This window comes from Haliaeetus albicilla, chromosome 24 (assembly GCF_947461875.1).
Source record: "Haliaeetus albicilla chromosome 24, bHalAlb1.1, whole genome shotgun sequence".
NCBI lineage: Eukaryota > Metazoa > Chordata > Aves > Accipitriformes > Accipitridae > Haliaeetus > Haliaeetus albicilla.
The window spans coordinates 13,880,066-13,892,535 of NC_091506.1; the positions used below are offsets into that span (position 1 = coordinate 13,880,066).

At 48.7% G+C, this 12,470-nt stretch overlaps 1 protein-coding gene across 1 annotated transcript; it reads right to left on the reverse strand.

The window, feature by feature from the left end:
* Positions 1-4,188: 4,188 nt before the first annotated feature.
* Positions 4,189-4,860, reverse strand: DNAJB8 (DnaJ heat shock protein family (Hsp40) member B8). Its single transcript, XM_009926762.1, has one exon. The coding sequence runs from the start codon at positions 4,858-4,860 to the stop codon at positions 4,189-4,191; it is 672 nt and encodes a 223-aa protein (XP_009925064.1).
* Between the last annotated feature and the right edge of the window lie 7,610 nt (positions 4,861-12,470).

Consider the following 12,470-nt stretch of genomic DNA (forward strand, 5'->3'; position numbering starts at 1 on the left):
CATTGGGGTGCTTTAATGGAGAATTGGGTGGTCTCGTTGTGCTCACTCTTCCCCACTGGTCCCACTTACTTCTAACGTCACTCTTCTTGGCAAGAAAAACCTACAGGCCTGAAATATGGCTGCAAAAGCCACTGCGTAGCTGTTGTCTTTTGGGGGTTCCTGTTATAGAGAGGAACAGATCTGTGTTGGAGTTTCACTCGCAAAGCAGAGAGCCACAGGGAGGGATTTAAGTAGCTGGGTGTAGAGGACGAGAGAAGAGAGAAAAGAGATGTGGAGAAGAAAGAAACAGAGGTCAACCCAGAAAACAAAACTAGTTTGTGTCTGAAGATATTGCGGGAGGAAATTTCGTGTCAGTTGCCCCACAAAAGGCACCGATGGCTGCAAAGCCCATCTTGGCAGCAAGGTCCTTCCTGAGAAAGAGCCTGCGGAGATCAGCCCTGGCTGTGTCCAGCACGTGTAACCTTGGGGGGCTTCGGAGGGGAAGCAGGATCTGGGGGGGAGACGAGGGAGCGAAGGGATCCAGCTAATGCACCCGTCTATCAGATTAGGCTGTCAAAAAACCGAACCGCTTCCATCACTGTCCGAGGAGAGACTCTCGCTCCCTGCTTAATGGGATGGCGGTCCTGTTGTTGCCACTCCAGGGAGAGGGGCCGCTGCCACCACAGTGTGCAGCAGGCTGCGAGTTTAAAATCCTATTAGGCAGAGACTAACAGTTGCAAAAAGAAAGCAGGTATCCCCTAGTGGGGATTTAAAGATGTTTAGACATAATTGGATTTTCCAAGCAGATGTCATTATTGTTAAACAGTTGCCCACTTGATATGTTCAAGTTGTTGGCTGTAATTGCTAAAATTAGCAGGTCTGCATAGAGCAAAGGTCAGTTGGTTAATATTGTGATTTAGTATTTTATGAAGTAATTCCAAATGCTTTTATGTATGTTTTTGTTTTTGCAGCCTAAGCCCACATTAAAGTAGTTGTGGGGCCCGCTAATAAAATAATGACCGGGCCTCTCCGCGCAGGCTGCCGGCCGGGCTCGGCAGCGGTGCTCAAGCTGCCTTCGCTCCCTGCTCTTCCCGGTGTTGCGGGCCAGCCGGGGCCACGCGCTTTGGTTTGGTGCTGCAGTCAAACGGGAGGCTTCAAACTGCCCCCCGATGTCATGTGTTCAAGCAGAGCTGGTGCTTGAAACGAGCCCGTCGTGTCCGGCGGTGGCTGGAAGGACGAGGGGCTGGTTTCCATCGGCAGCTGCGTAAAAGGCTCTGCCGCTGGTACCTGTGGCCCTCGTAGGTGGATCGACTGCACGTGCAGGTGCCTGCAGCCATGAACACACCTGGAAGACACACCGTTGACCAGGCAAGGTCCCAAAATGCAGCTTTTTAGGGGGAAGATGCATTTCTGGAAGAGGAACAGAGGAGCTGGAACTGGGCGAGGCAAAGGCTCCCGGGCTGTGCTGTGGCTGGACATCTGGTGCTGCCTCCTCTGGCACTGCAGCTGCTACATGGCATGAGAAAAAGCTTTTAAAAACTCCTTGAAGGTGTTAGTGTTTCACTGGCAGGCTCAGTGTTCATCCACTCCCATGTCCTGGGACAGGCAAGGGTTTTCTTCCAAGGCAAGGTTTGCTGGGGTTCATTTATCTTTGTAACAGAGACACAACCCATTTCCATGGGTGGTTTGGGCACACCTGGCAGATTTCTTGCTATTGCAGGAATGCAGGACTTTGCTAATGCAGTCTCACCTGCTCTCTTACCACCAGACCTTTATGGTTCTCTTTTTTTTTTTTTTTTTTTTAACCTCAGATCTTTTGCTCGCAGAAAGTGCTGCGAGGTGTTCTGTGGCCTGCAGTGCACAGGAAAATGTGGAAGAGGATTTGCAGGTCGTCCTGGACTTGACACTTACTGGGTGAGCTGGGTCCCTTCCCAGTGTGTGTTTCCATATTCCTAACAGCAGGTTTTGGTATGTGCAGCTGCCAGAGCTGCCCCAGGAGCGCTGTGCTGCTGCAAGCAACAATGGAAACGCTCTGGCCCAGGGATGGGAAAAGGAAGCACTTGCTCTTAGATGCTGCCTTAGATACTGATACAAGAGAGGGAATTGCTGACCCAAGGCAGGACAGGTCTAAGGTGTCTGTAGAACTGCATATCTTGATCTCAGATCAAGAAATATTGATGTGCATACATAAAAATATCCCATCAGAGATGAGACTGAAGCCAAGTTTTAGCCCTAGCAAGCTGAAAAGGTTGAGGAGCTGGGAATTCAACTCTGGTCCAGATTTCAAAACATGTTATTTAGATCAAAGACTATTTCAGCTTCCGATCCAAAATGTGCAGTTTGGTTTTTGGTTGGCGTTTTTTGGTCTTTTTTTTTTTTACCTTGGTCTTCCTCCGAAGTAGCATAAGGTAAATTCAAGAAGCCAGATCACATGAACGTGGTGTCCACAGAGAGAGTATCGGTACAAATATTTACTTGTGTTTGCTCTGACCAAAATAATCTTCCTGTACCAAGTCCCTTAAATCTTTGCTGTCCTTGGAGTCCCAATGCCTGCAGGACTGCTGATGGTTCCCTAACTGTGGAGGAGCAGCAGACGTGGTTTGTCCCTGCACTGAGGTTTTCCCTGCTCCCATCACTGCTGGCCTCCCTCCGTGAACCCACCATGCACTTAGACTTCTACTTGCCTCCCAGTGCTGTGTCTTTTTCTTACTGGGAGAAGGACTTACAGGGACTTAACAGTCCTTAACATAGCAAATACAGTTTTGGTCTGTTTTTCCAAGCTGGGCATGGAATCAGTTGCTAAGGAAGGTGATTTAAGTTACATTTTTCTTTTCAAAAGTAAAAAGTTTTAATTGAGGGGTGGCAGTATTCTGGCTAATTTAATGTACTGTTTAATGTTTGGAGTCCTTTACTAGTATCACTACCTTGCAGTCTCCTTCAAAGCCCGGGAGTCTGTTATTCCCATTTTACAGCAGAGGAAACAGATGCAAAGACCTGCCCAAATGCAGGCAGCAATTGCAATCTGGATTAGAGTGAAAATGTCCCTGAAAGCTAGTTTCAGTCTCCAGGGAGGCATCAGTGGGCAGGGCAAGCTGGGAAACTCAAGGGGATGTAGCGTGGGACTGAAAATAAGAGGCGTGTAAGATTTTAAATGCCTAAGGTGATCTGGCCAAGCAAGAAACAAGGCTCAGCAGTTCGTGTCAGCACAGGGAGGGTGGAAGTGTGGGGAGCGCGTTCCTTAGCTCAGTGGAGGACGAAAGCAGCATGCTGGCAGGCTGTGCAAGAAATGCATTGTGAACTGGCTCTTGCAGCTGTGAGCAAGACAATAAGGATGGTAAAGCACCATCTAAGTTCCTGCATCCAGCTTTGCACAAAGAGGGAGCTAAACTCAGCCCCCTCATATCTGTTTGCTCATGGTTTGAATCTAGCTTTTTGTTTGAACAACTCCAAGCAAAAAGGTACCATAAGTTGTTCCAGTCCAAGAGCCAAATTTACCTTCTCCCTGCTTACTTTCAGCCCCCAAGCTACACAATGCTTCCATCAGGGTCTCAGGTCATAATTTGCAGGGCATTCTCAAGAAAGCCCCCATTTTATTCTACAGTCTGAGGAATGACATTGTCTTCCTTTCTTTGGTTTTTCCTGTGCCAGTCCCTCTCCTCTAGGCTCTGCATGACCCACTGAACCTCCCCCACCTCCTTGCCTGTGTACAAAAACTTTTTTCAACGAATATCATCTTCTCATACACCAAAGGTAGGATATTCTTCACTCAGCCTGTGTTGTGTATGAGGGTCACACAAGTCTTTATTCTTCCAGCTAGTAGACTTCAAGATTGGCATTTCAAGGAGGAGGAGGAGAACCTATAGCTTATCATAAAGCTCTCTTACCTGTCCATCAACCAGCCTGTCTCCTCATGCTGTATTAATCAACTTGGTCTCTTTGGCAAACTGGCAAAGTTGTTTTCACATATATCTACTATACCTATTTACCGAACAAGCACTATCACCTTACACAGGGTTAGTAGAGTCCCACTCCTTAGTTTAGCATAACTCCATATGTTTACCTGTGAAGTATTTGTTCCCAACCATTGAGAAGTCTGCATCGGTTGTGTCATGAATTCAGCGTTTATTAATCCTGCTTGTAGTAGATCCCATCTGTTGAGCAATGAAAGCATGTCCCACAGCTTGCAGTTAATGCTTGTGCTGGGGGACATTATAATTTCAGGTGGTCTCTCCCATTTATTGTCACAGACCTCAGCTGGCCATCTTCTTCCACTTCTGTTCTCTCCTGCCCATTCTCGATGATTTTCCGGGTGGTGATCCTCTTGCCATTGATTATTTCAGTAGTGGTTAACACTGATCTGACACTGTGTGGCCCAGCTGTGTCCTCAGCAAAGGAGGAGGTGGGCTGCTCGCTGGGGCTGAATGAATTCTGTGGCATAAATGACTCCATAAAGTCAGAAAACAGGCTGGAGCTCCTTCCTCTTCCACTTGTCCTGTGCCAGTTTTCACCATTGTTTCTGATGTTGTCGAAGGGGCCCCAGAAAACAGGTACAAAGGGATCCATTCCTCCAATGACTTCGCTAAAGATCTCATTGAAGTCATGGAATACGTAAGGGGAATCAAAGGAGCCATTATGACCCCCTGTGGCACTTCTTCTCTGGGATCTGCTCTCCTTAAGAGACCTGTCGTACAGCAATCGTTTCTGAGGGTCAGACAAAACCTCATATGCCTCAGACACTGCTTTGAATTGCTTTTCAGCTTCCACCTTGTTGCTGGGATTCTTATCAGGATGCCATTTTAGTGCCAGTTTGCGGTAGGATTTCTTAACATCATCCTGTGAGGCACTTTTTTGCAGTCCAAGGACTTTGTAATAATCCACCATCTCAAAGGAAAGATGGGGCTGTTCGAAGGTGCCTGGTACCTCTCTCCCTCCAAGGATGTGAAGCCCAGGGATGACCAGCACGCAGAGAGTCCTAGACACCGAATGCTGCTGCGCTCCTCAGGGGTGGGTAGATGCTCAGTTTATCCCTTGATTTTGCTCCATCCTTTTGCATTACAAGGCCACACAGTGCTGCTTGACCGTATCCTTTCTTTTTAAGCCTGTTCCTTACGAATTGTTAAATTGTGACCTCAGAGGGGGCTCAGCCAATCATTGCTCAGTTGACCTGACTTCATTCTAGGGTGGAGCTGGTTGTCACTGGCCTTATGTTTTTAAACGTAGATCATACAAGTGACATTGTAGTTCCCCGATGTAGCTGTGATGTGACATATGACTTACTTTGTCAGATTATTTTTTGCCTGCACCTGCCCAAAGGTGAGATTCTCAGATAGTCAGTGTGGTTTCATGTGCAGTCCAGGGAAGTGCAGTGTAGTGAGGTCATTTTACCCCTATGGGGCATATTACGCTATAGCAGCAGCTACAGGAAAGCTGTTTGCAGTTTGGCTTCCCACAGTTTGGGAAAAGCATTGATAAATTGGAGAAGGCTCAGGGAGGAGCCATAACATGTGATTAAGGGTTTGGAAAATATTGTCTGGAGGGAGATACTCAGGGAAAGTCTCTTAGTATTAAGAGGAAGTTCAGTGCCAGCTTCATCATATTCTGTAGGAACCTGCATGGGAACAGAAGTTCAATGGCACAGGGATCTTCAGGCTCCCAGACAAAGCAGCTGGAAGGTGGCACTAGCCAAATTTAAACTCCAGATAAGTTGCACATCCTTCATTATGAAGGGCCTTTTTCCCAAGATCATGATTAGATGACCGTTATCATCTCTTCTGAGTTTATAGCCAAACCTAATACTTCTGGAAGAGCTTAGCTCTCACGTTGGTACCAAAATAAATACCCAGAATGAAGCTCGTTGACAACCTTAACCTCTTTTCTACATGATTTTTTGGATATCAGTCCCAAGGTGGATGTATGTACAACAGGGATATCACATGAACGCCACACAGACAAGTTCAGCCTGAGAAGCTAAACTTTGATGATCCAGTCTGGGTTTATACTGCATCTGTTTCTGTTCCCTGGATTTGCCATTCCTGTGGGAAATGCAATATCCTCACAGGGAACTGTTGCATGAAGGAGGTCTCCAAGGAAGTGCCAGTACTGAGAACTCATCTGTCTGTAACACAGTGTCATAAACACCTACTAATGGCAGCATGTGTTGCAGATCACTGCCCTCGTTTCCATTATCCCACACTTTGGGAAGGAGTCAAGAGCTGGCCAGACCAAAGAGCATATGCGCAGCGTATGAGCTGGCTGCTGTCCTAACGTACATCATACGTGCAGGGCTGTGAAGCCAAGGGGCAGCCATGTCAGCCTGTAGAAAGCAATGTGACAGAGGAAGGAAGAAAGGTGATTGAGCTGATGTGTACTGGGGAAGGGCTTTGTTTTGCTGGTTTTCTCGCTGGTCAGTGATGGGTCAGTAGTATGAAGGTGCTTGTCATATCCTGGCGGTAAAAGTTGCCGTAAGGCAGCGCAGTGCTGGTCTGGAGGCTGGAGCTGAAGGAAGTGCAAAGCAACCGAGGAGCTCGTGGTCCCATGGGCTCACCTCATTGGGGAGATCTTGGGTTTTGCCTTCTTTTGCACAGAAGAGGTCTTCTTAACTACAGAGTGGTTGTGCCACATGAATTATTTCTCTGCTGGGTGTTGTTTGTACCGCAGCAATGGCAAAATTTAACCTGGGCCCAGCAGCAAGCTCTTGCTGCCCGTTTCAACTCAGAGGGCTCTTTGCACTCCCGAAGCATCCCAAAGCGCTCTTCTACACTGAGGGGAGAGCTAAGGCTTCATGGCTCTCTCACACTGTAGCACTTGCTTGAAATCTTCACCCAGGGTACTCATTTATTTGGGCTAGTGTTTTTTTAGGATAGTCCATTGGACTCAAGGGTGATCCAAGCTTACCACCCACAAGCCACTGAAAGGTGCCAACAGCTCCTAGCCACTGCCAACGTGGTCTGTTTGCAGATGTTTGGCAGAAATTTCAAGAGCAATTGCTGTTCCTACTCTGTTACCCAGAAGGGAAAATGGAGCATCAGAAAAGCCTGTTGGAGGGTCCCAGGCCAGTTATCTATTGCAGGGAGTGGGGCTGTGCACAGAAGAAAGGAGGTGACTCTGCCTTGTGCTGTCTCTTTGCAAACCGCCTCCTCCCGTACTTGCTTTTGATGATGAGTGCCCATCTCAGACTGGCTGGCGCACTGGATTATCTGTCTTGGATTTAGTGCATTCTACCCATCTGAAAAGTAGGGACTGTTTTTCTCCCATCATCCCCGAATGGAGGACACTCACTGCCTGTCTGTCTGCTGCCTGCAGCAGGCGTCAGAGATTAGCAGCCATTCAAGAGAGGCCACTGCTGTGAGCCAAAAGGGTTTGCAAGGAAAAAAGAAAGGGTCGAGGAGAGGCAGGGAGAAAGGGAAATGAGAGAGACATGCACACATCAAGTAACTAGAACCCAAACTAGCCTGGCAGCCCCATCCCTAGAAACCAAGGCTTTGAAATGAGAAATGTTTTTCGTATCTTAAATCTCAAGTACAAACAATAAAAACCAGCCCAGACTGTGTTCTTTGAAGAGAAAGTACGAGTGACCTGAACAGTGGTTATCAGCAGCGTCATTAAGATAAACCCTTAACATGATTTAAAGCATCCGAAACTGAAGGCAGCACTTTCAGATACTAACAAAATGGTCTGACATTGGGGATGAAAATCAATAGTAATCTGATGTCACTAAAAATACTCAAAAGTGTCCCATGGCTGATGGAGGTGAGATTAGTGTAAATATTTGTATTCTAATCAGTGGCACGCGAGGGCTGGAGGCGGCCTTTCTGTCTATTTAATTAATGGAGTGGCTTTTTAAAAGGATCCTAATCATATGTGATTGTATCTGCTTATCAACATTTTTGCTAATTAGATGATATGGAGGCAGTCACTCTGCTAATTCCCTCATCCAAACAGCATATCCTGCACAGATAAAGTACAGTCTCTTTTTAATAAGAAACAATCATGAGACAGACTAACCTTAATGGTGCTTATTATCCGAGGATCTTTGGGATTTTCTCTTCTACCCACCCCCTCCTTCCTTTTCCTTCATTCGCTGCTTCAGTATGCCAGATGGATGCGGATGCGGCAGTCCCTGTCCCCACTGGTCCCCCACTCCAGGCACCGCCATGTCCAGCCTGCTCTTCCCTCCCAGCCAGGCATCAGGTCTGCAAGGGCAGGGATTGTCAGCCAGGTCAGGATGGGAAGTAAAACACAAGGCACCAAGCAGCAAAATGCCCCAAGCTTTTGGTCACCCAGACTACAGGTGACCCCAAACCTGCAGCCCCAGTCCCTGACCTTGCTCTTGGCACCCCAATGCGCCCTGGTCCAGAAAGGAGTGAGTGTCTCTGAGTTGTGAAAACTTTCTTCTGTGATTATTATTAGACTGGATATTAGGGAAAAATTCTTCACTGAAAGGGTTGTCAAGCATTGGAACAGACTGCCCAGGCAAGCGGTTGAGGCACCATCCCTGGAGGTATTTAAAAGATGTGTAGATGCGGCACTTAGGGACATGGGTCAGTGGTGGACTTGGCAGCGCTAGGTTTACGGTTGAACTCGATCATCTTAAAGGTCTTTTCCAACCTAAATAATTATTATTGTTGTGGTTGTTTTATCGTTATCATTATATTTTCTTCTGTTTTAAAAGGGTCAGCAGAGGGGGTCTACACAAGTGATTTCTCACCAGCCCCATTGATCCTGTGACAAGGCTGGGGTCCTTTCATCTAAACCAACATAAATCAGAGACATTTGTTCCAAGTCCTTTGACTATCCAAACAAACACGAGTCGCGCTTCACTCCACCAGTCAAATTGTCATTAGATGCCTCCCCCTGGGGCAGTCCCATTGGAGGGGGACGCTGTTCTCGCCCCCAGAGCCATGTTCTCAGGGAGCGCTTCCAGGGGTGGGCACATTGGGCTGACGTCCTGCTAGGGGGGCAACAGAGGGACTTGCCTGACTTCAGAAGAAAATTGAAAAATAAATAAAAAATTTGTCCCAAAGAGTGTCTCCTCACCTCTCAAAGTATAAGGGCATCTTGATAAGGAGAACCTGTCCTAAATGGGTGTAGCTGCCACCCCAAGAGCATCTGGGTGGACCAGAGGAGAGAGAGGGAAGGTGCCTGGTGCTTAGTTTTGGGAGGTCAGGAGTTTGCCTGCTGTTTTTGCAGCTGTGAATATTGAGCAGAAAAGGCTTAAATGACATGGATTCCCACCTCCATGGGCAGGAGGGAGGGTCAGTGTGTCCTGTGCATTGATCCCGTGTGTTGGACTCAGCACAGAGGTTGGCTGTGGGATGGGAGATGGGGTGGCTCTGGGGAGTGCTGGCTGGGAGGGACCCCCAGAGGCTGGGAGACAGAGCTGAAGGAGGATCCAGAGAGCTGGGTCTGTATCCAGCTTTTCTGAGCCTCAGGTTGGGGCTTGAGGCTAAAGCAAGGTTCAGGCAAGAAGACAACCAGCTTCTGGATGGTGGCGAGGGGCAGGAACCTCACAAAACCACTCCTTTTTGAGGTATGAAGCCAAAGAGGAGGCCTGGTCCTGCTTAGTGGAGTCAAGGGTGGGCTTGACATGGTTTTTATGTTAGATCATGTCCTATGCCCAGGACAAGGCCTTGCTCCAGTCTTCGAAAGCCCAAATGGTGCTGTAACTTTTGTCTGTGGACTCTGACCCCAGCAGAATTCAGAGCCCTTTGGTTTCCTTGCCTGGGTCCTCTCCATGTGTCATCTGCACTATCCTCATCCCTCATCCAGGCATGGCTATGCTGAGGTTGTACTCAGCAACACAGTTGGCCAATCCTTCTACTATTCCTCCTCTTTAGCGTGGTCACTGACCCTCCTTCTTCTCCATGTTACGTGCAGGAATTAATTCAATATTGACCGCTTTCCCAGAACAGTTTCCCGTTGCTAGTTCCATGACTGAGGGCTACAACTTGAAAAGAGGAGGGACTTATGGGCCAAGGATTGCGTTGCAAGCCGTTGAGTCCTGGGGCTTAATGAGGCACTGCTTATCAGCAGAGCATGCTTATCTGGAGCCCGCCGACGGTATACCTGCTCCAGCCCCATCATGAGCTAACATGTTTTACCACCCAGTTGCAGGGAGCTGGGAGTGCGCGTGCGGTCAGATGGCACGGTTCAGCTGATGCGTGGTAACTCGCGAAGCCGCAGCAACTTTATCACTTCACAACATCCATACATAGCCACAGCCTTGAATCTTCTCAGGGGAAGAAAGGATGATGAGTTACTGTCCTGGGATTTTCTCTCTGTCTCCAGTCAGTGGGAAGTGGTATGTGGAGCATTCATTTAATAAACCAGAGGGGAAAAGCTGTAGATCAGCTTCTCATTATTTCAGTGCTGGCTCACGCCATAGCTTGGGTTTGTGCCTGACAGTTCAGTGTGTTATTTGAGGCCACTTAAGCATTCTGCAGAAATGATGCCACCCTCTTCTGAAAGCATGGGGTTCATCCAAGTGGGGAGGGCCTGCTTCCAATAGTAGGTTTATCAGTGCTAATTTCGTCTCAATTTGAGGTCACAGTTTGCAAAGGAGGTGCCCACTTTGGAGATCGGTTCCTGTTGAGGGCCACCGCTCCAGCAGGAAACCTTCTGGAGATGGTTCTGATGTGGACCTCTGAAGTAAAGCAACTCTAGGTGGGTAAAAATGCACCAGTGGGGCTGGTTTGCAGGGGAAGGGGGGAGTCCTAAGTGGTACAAAACTTAGGTGAGGGTCCAGGTGATGTGCACATAGACCCTTGATTAAAAGCAGCAGCCCCTTTCTCTAGAAGGTAGGAGGGATTATAGGGGACCACTGTGAATATTTGTCCCCAACTATTTGCTAATGTGTTATACCTTCATCCAAGACTGGGGCCTGGGCAGTCAAGGTAGCAGGTGGGGGGCTGATCAATTACTGATTGCTTTACTGGGAGTGGGGAACTGGAGACGAGACCTCACACTGAAGCCATCAGGAAGCATGTTCTGGTCCTGCCTATGGACGCCTTGTACAGGGGGCTGCCAGGAACAGTGAAATTTCCACACTGCCTCAGCAAAGGTTTAGTCCGAGTTTATTGCTGAGATTAAAAGACTGGAGAATATAAATCGTAAATGTGATGACTTAAGACCTCATAAATGCAGTGTACAGCCCCATTCCAGAGCTTATGTGTGGTGCAGCCACACTGCCTTGGGCTCATGAGTTGCCCTTGCTCCCGTCACTCAAACCCACGCTCCCCAAAGAGCCCTTCTGCCCTGCCCCAGCTCCCGAGATGGTGCATGTGCCTGTGTGTGCACAGGTGCTTGGAAACACACATACACACTAGCCAGGGATGCTGTCCTTTCTATGCACACCGTGGTTTTGCTGCTTATGTACAGACATGGACTCCCTGCCAGTGCTTCAGCCCAGAAACTCAGTGGTAGTGCTGAAGTAGTATTTGCCCATATCTGACAACAATGCAGGAGCAAGTGGAGGTCTTGAAGATGATGTTGCATCCCCTGGGAGGAGGGATAGTCCCCCCTAGCTGGAGAGCCATTGCATTTGCCTGGGGTCCAAGCGTCTTTGCCTGGTTGCTTGCAAAGCAGCTCTATGGTCTTACCCGTGTTGTTGTGCACGGGCAGCATGAACTGCCTGAGTGAATTGGTCACACACACGGAGTCAGTCAAAGCAGCATTGCCTCTGAGCTGTGGTGGGGACTGCCAGAGTGGGAATGATGGAGCTTTCGACCAATGCACAAGTCCCTCCCCCAGTTTTCTGCTTATCCCACTTGTGCCCTCTACCCTGGAGCCGGGTGACCCCTGTGAGCAGAGGGCTGAGGAGAGCTTGTCGGAAGAGTGGTTAACATGCTGGGCTGTTTCTGGGTTGAGTTGTGAAGAGATTTCTACAGCTGGGTCATGGCTGTCACAGAGTTTGTCCAGGACAAAGCTCCTTAAATAAATTGCTTAGGTGTAAGCACTTTTGACATTACGTGCTTTTTCCTCTTCTCCTAGGAAGTTGGAGAGCTGGAAACCAGCCTGCTCCTAGGATTGGTCCAGCCCATGCCAAGGATGTAGCTTTTGGTCTGGGAGCCCTAACTGAAGCCAAGGTGGGGATGCAGCTTCCAGTGCCAACGTGCTGTCCTGCTGGGAGCAGAGCTTATGATACTGTCTGAGCAAGGAGAGCTGGGGACAAATCCTGGGGGGACACCAGAAGATGCCGTGGGATGCCTTTCTCCCCAGTCAAGTGGACCAAATCCCTAGCATGCAGTAAGTGCGGAGGTGATGGGCTCGGCGGGTGGTTGCCACAGACCTTGTGGCTCCCTGTCCTTGCACAAGCGCCCAGGGGTCAGCGCTTGGGGCAGGCTGTGCTTTGGCTGGCTCGGGGTAAGCCCCAGCCTGCTTTTCAGAAAACAGAGCCCTGCAGCCCCCTGTGCACTGGCCCTAGCTGTGATGGCATGTGTGAGTCAGCGCCGAGCGCTCCTTTGGGCACCAGGGTTCACTTTTGGGGTCCAGAA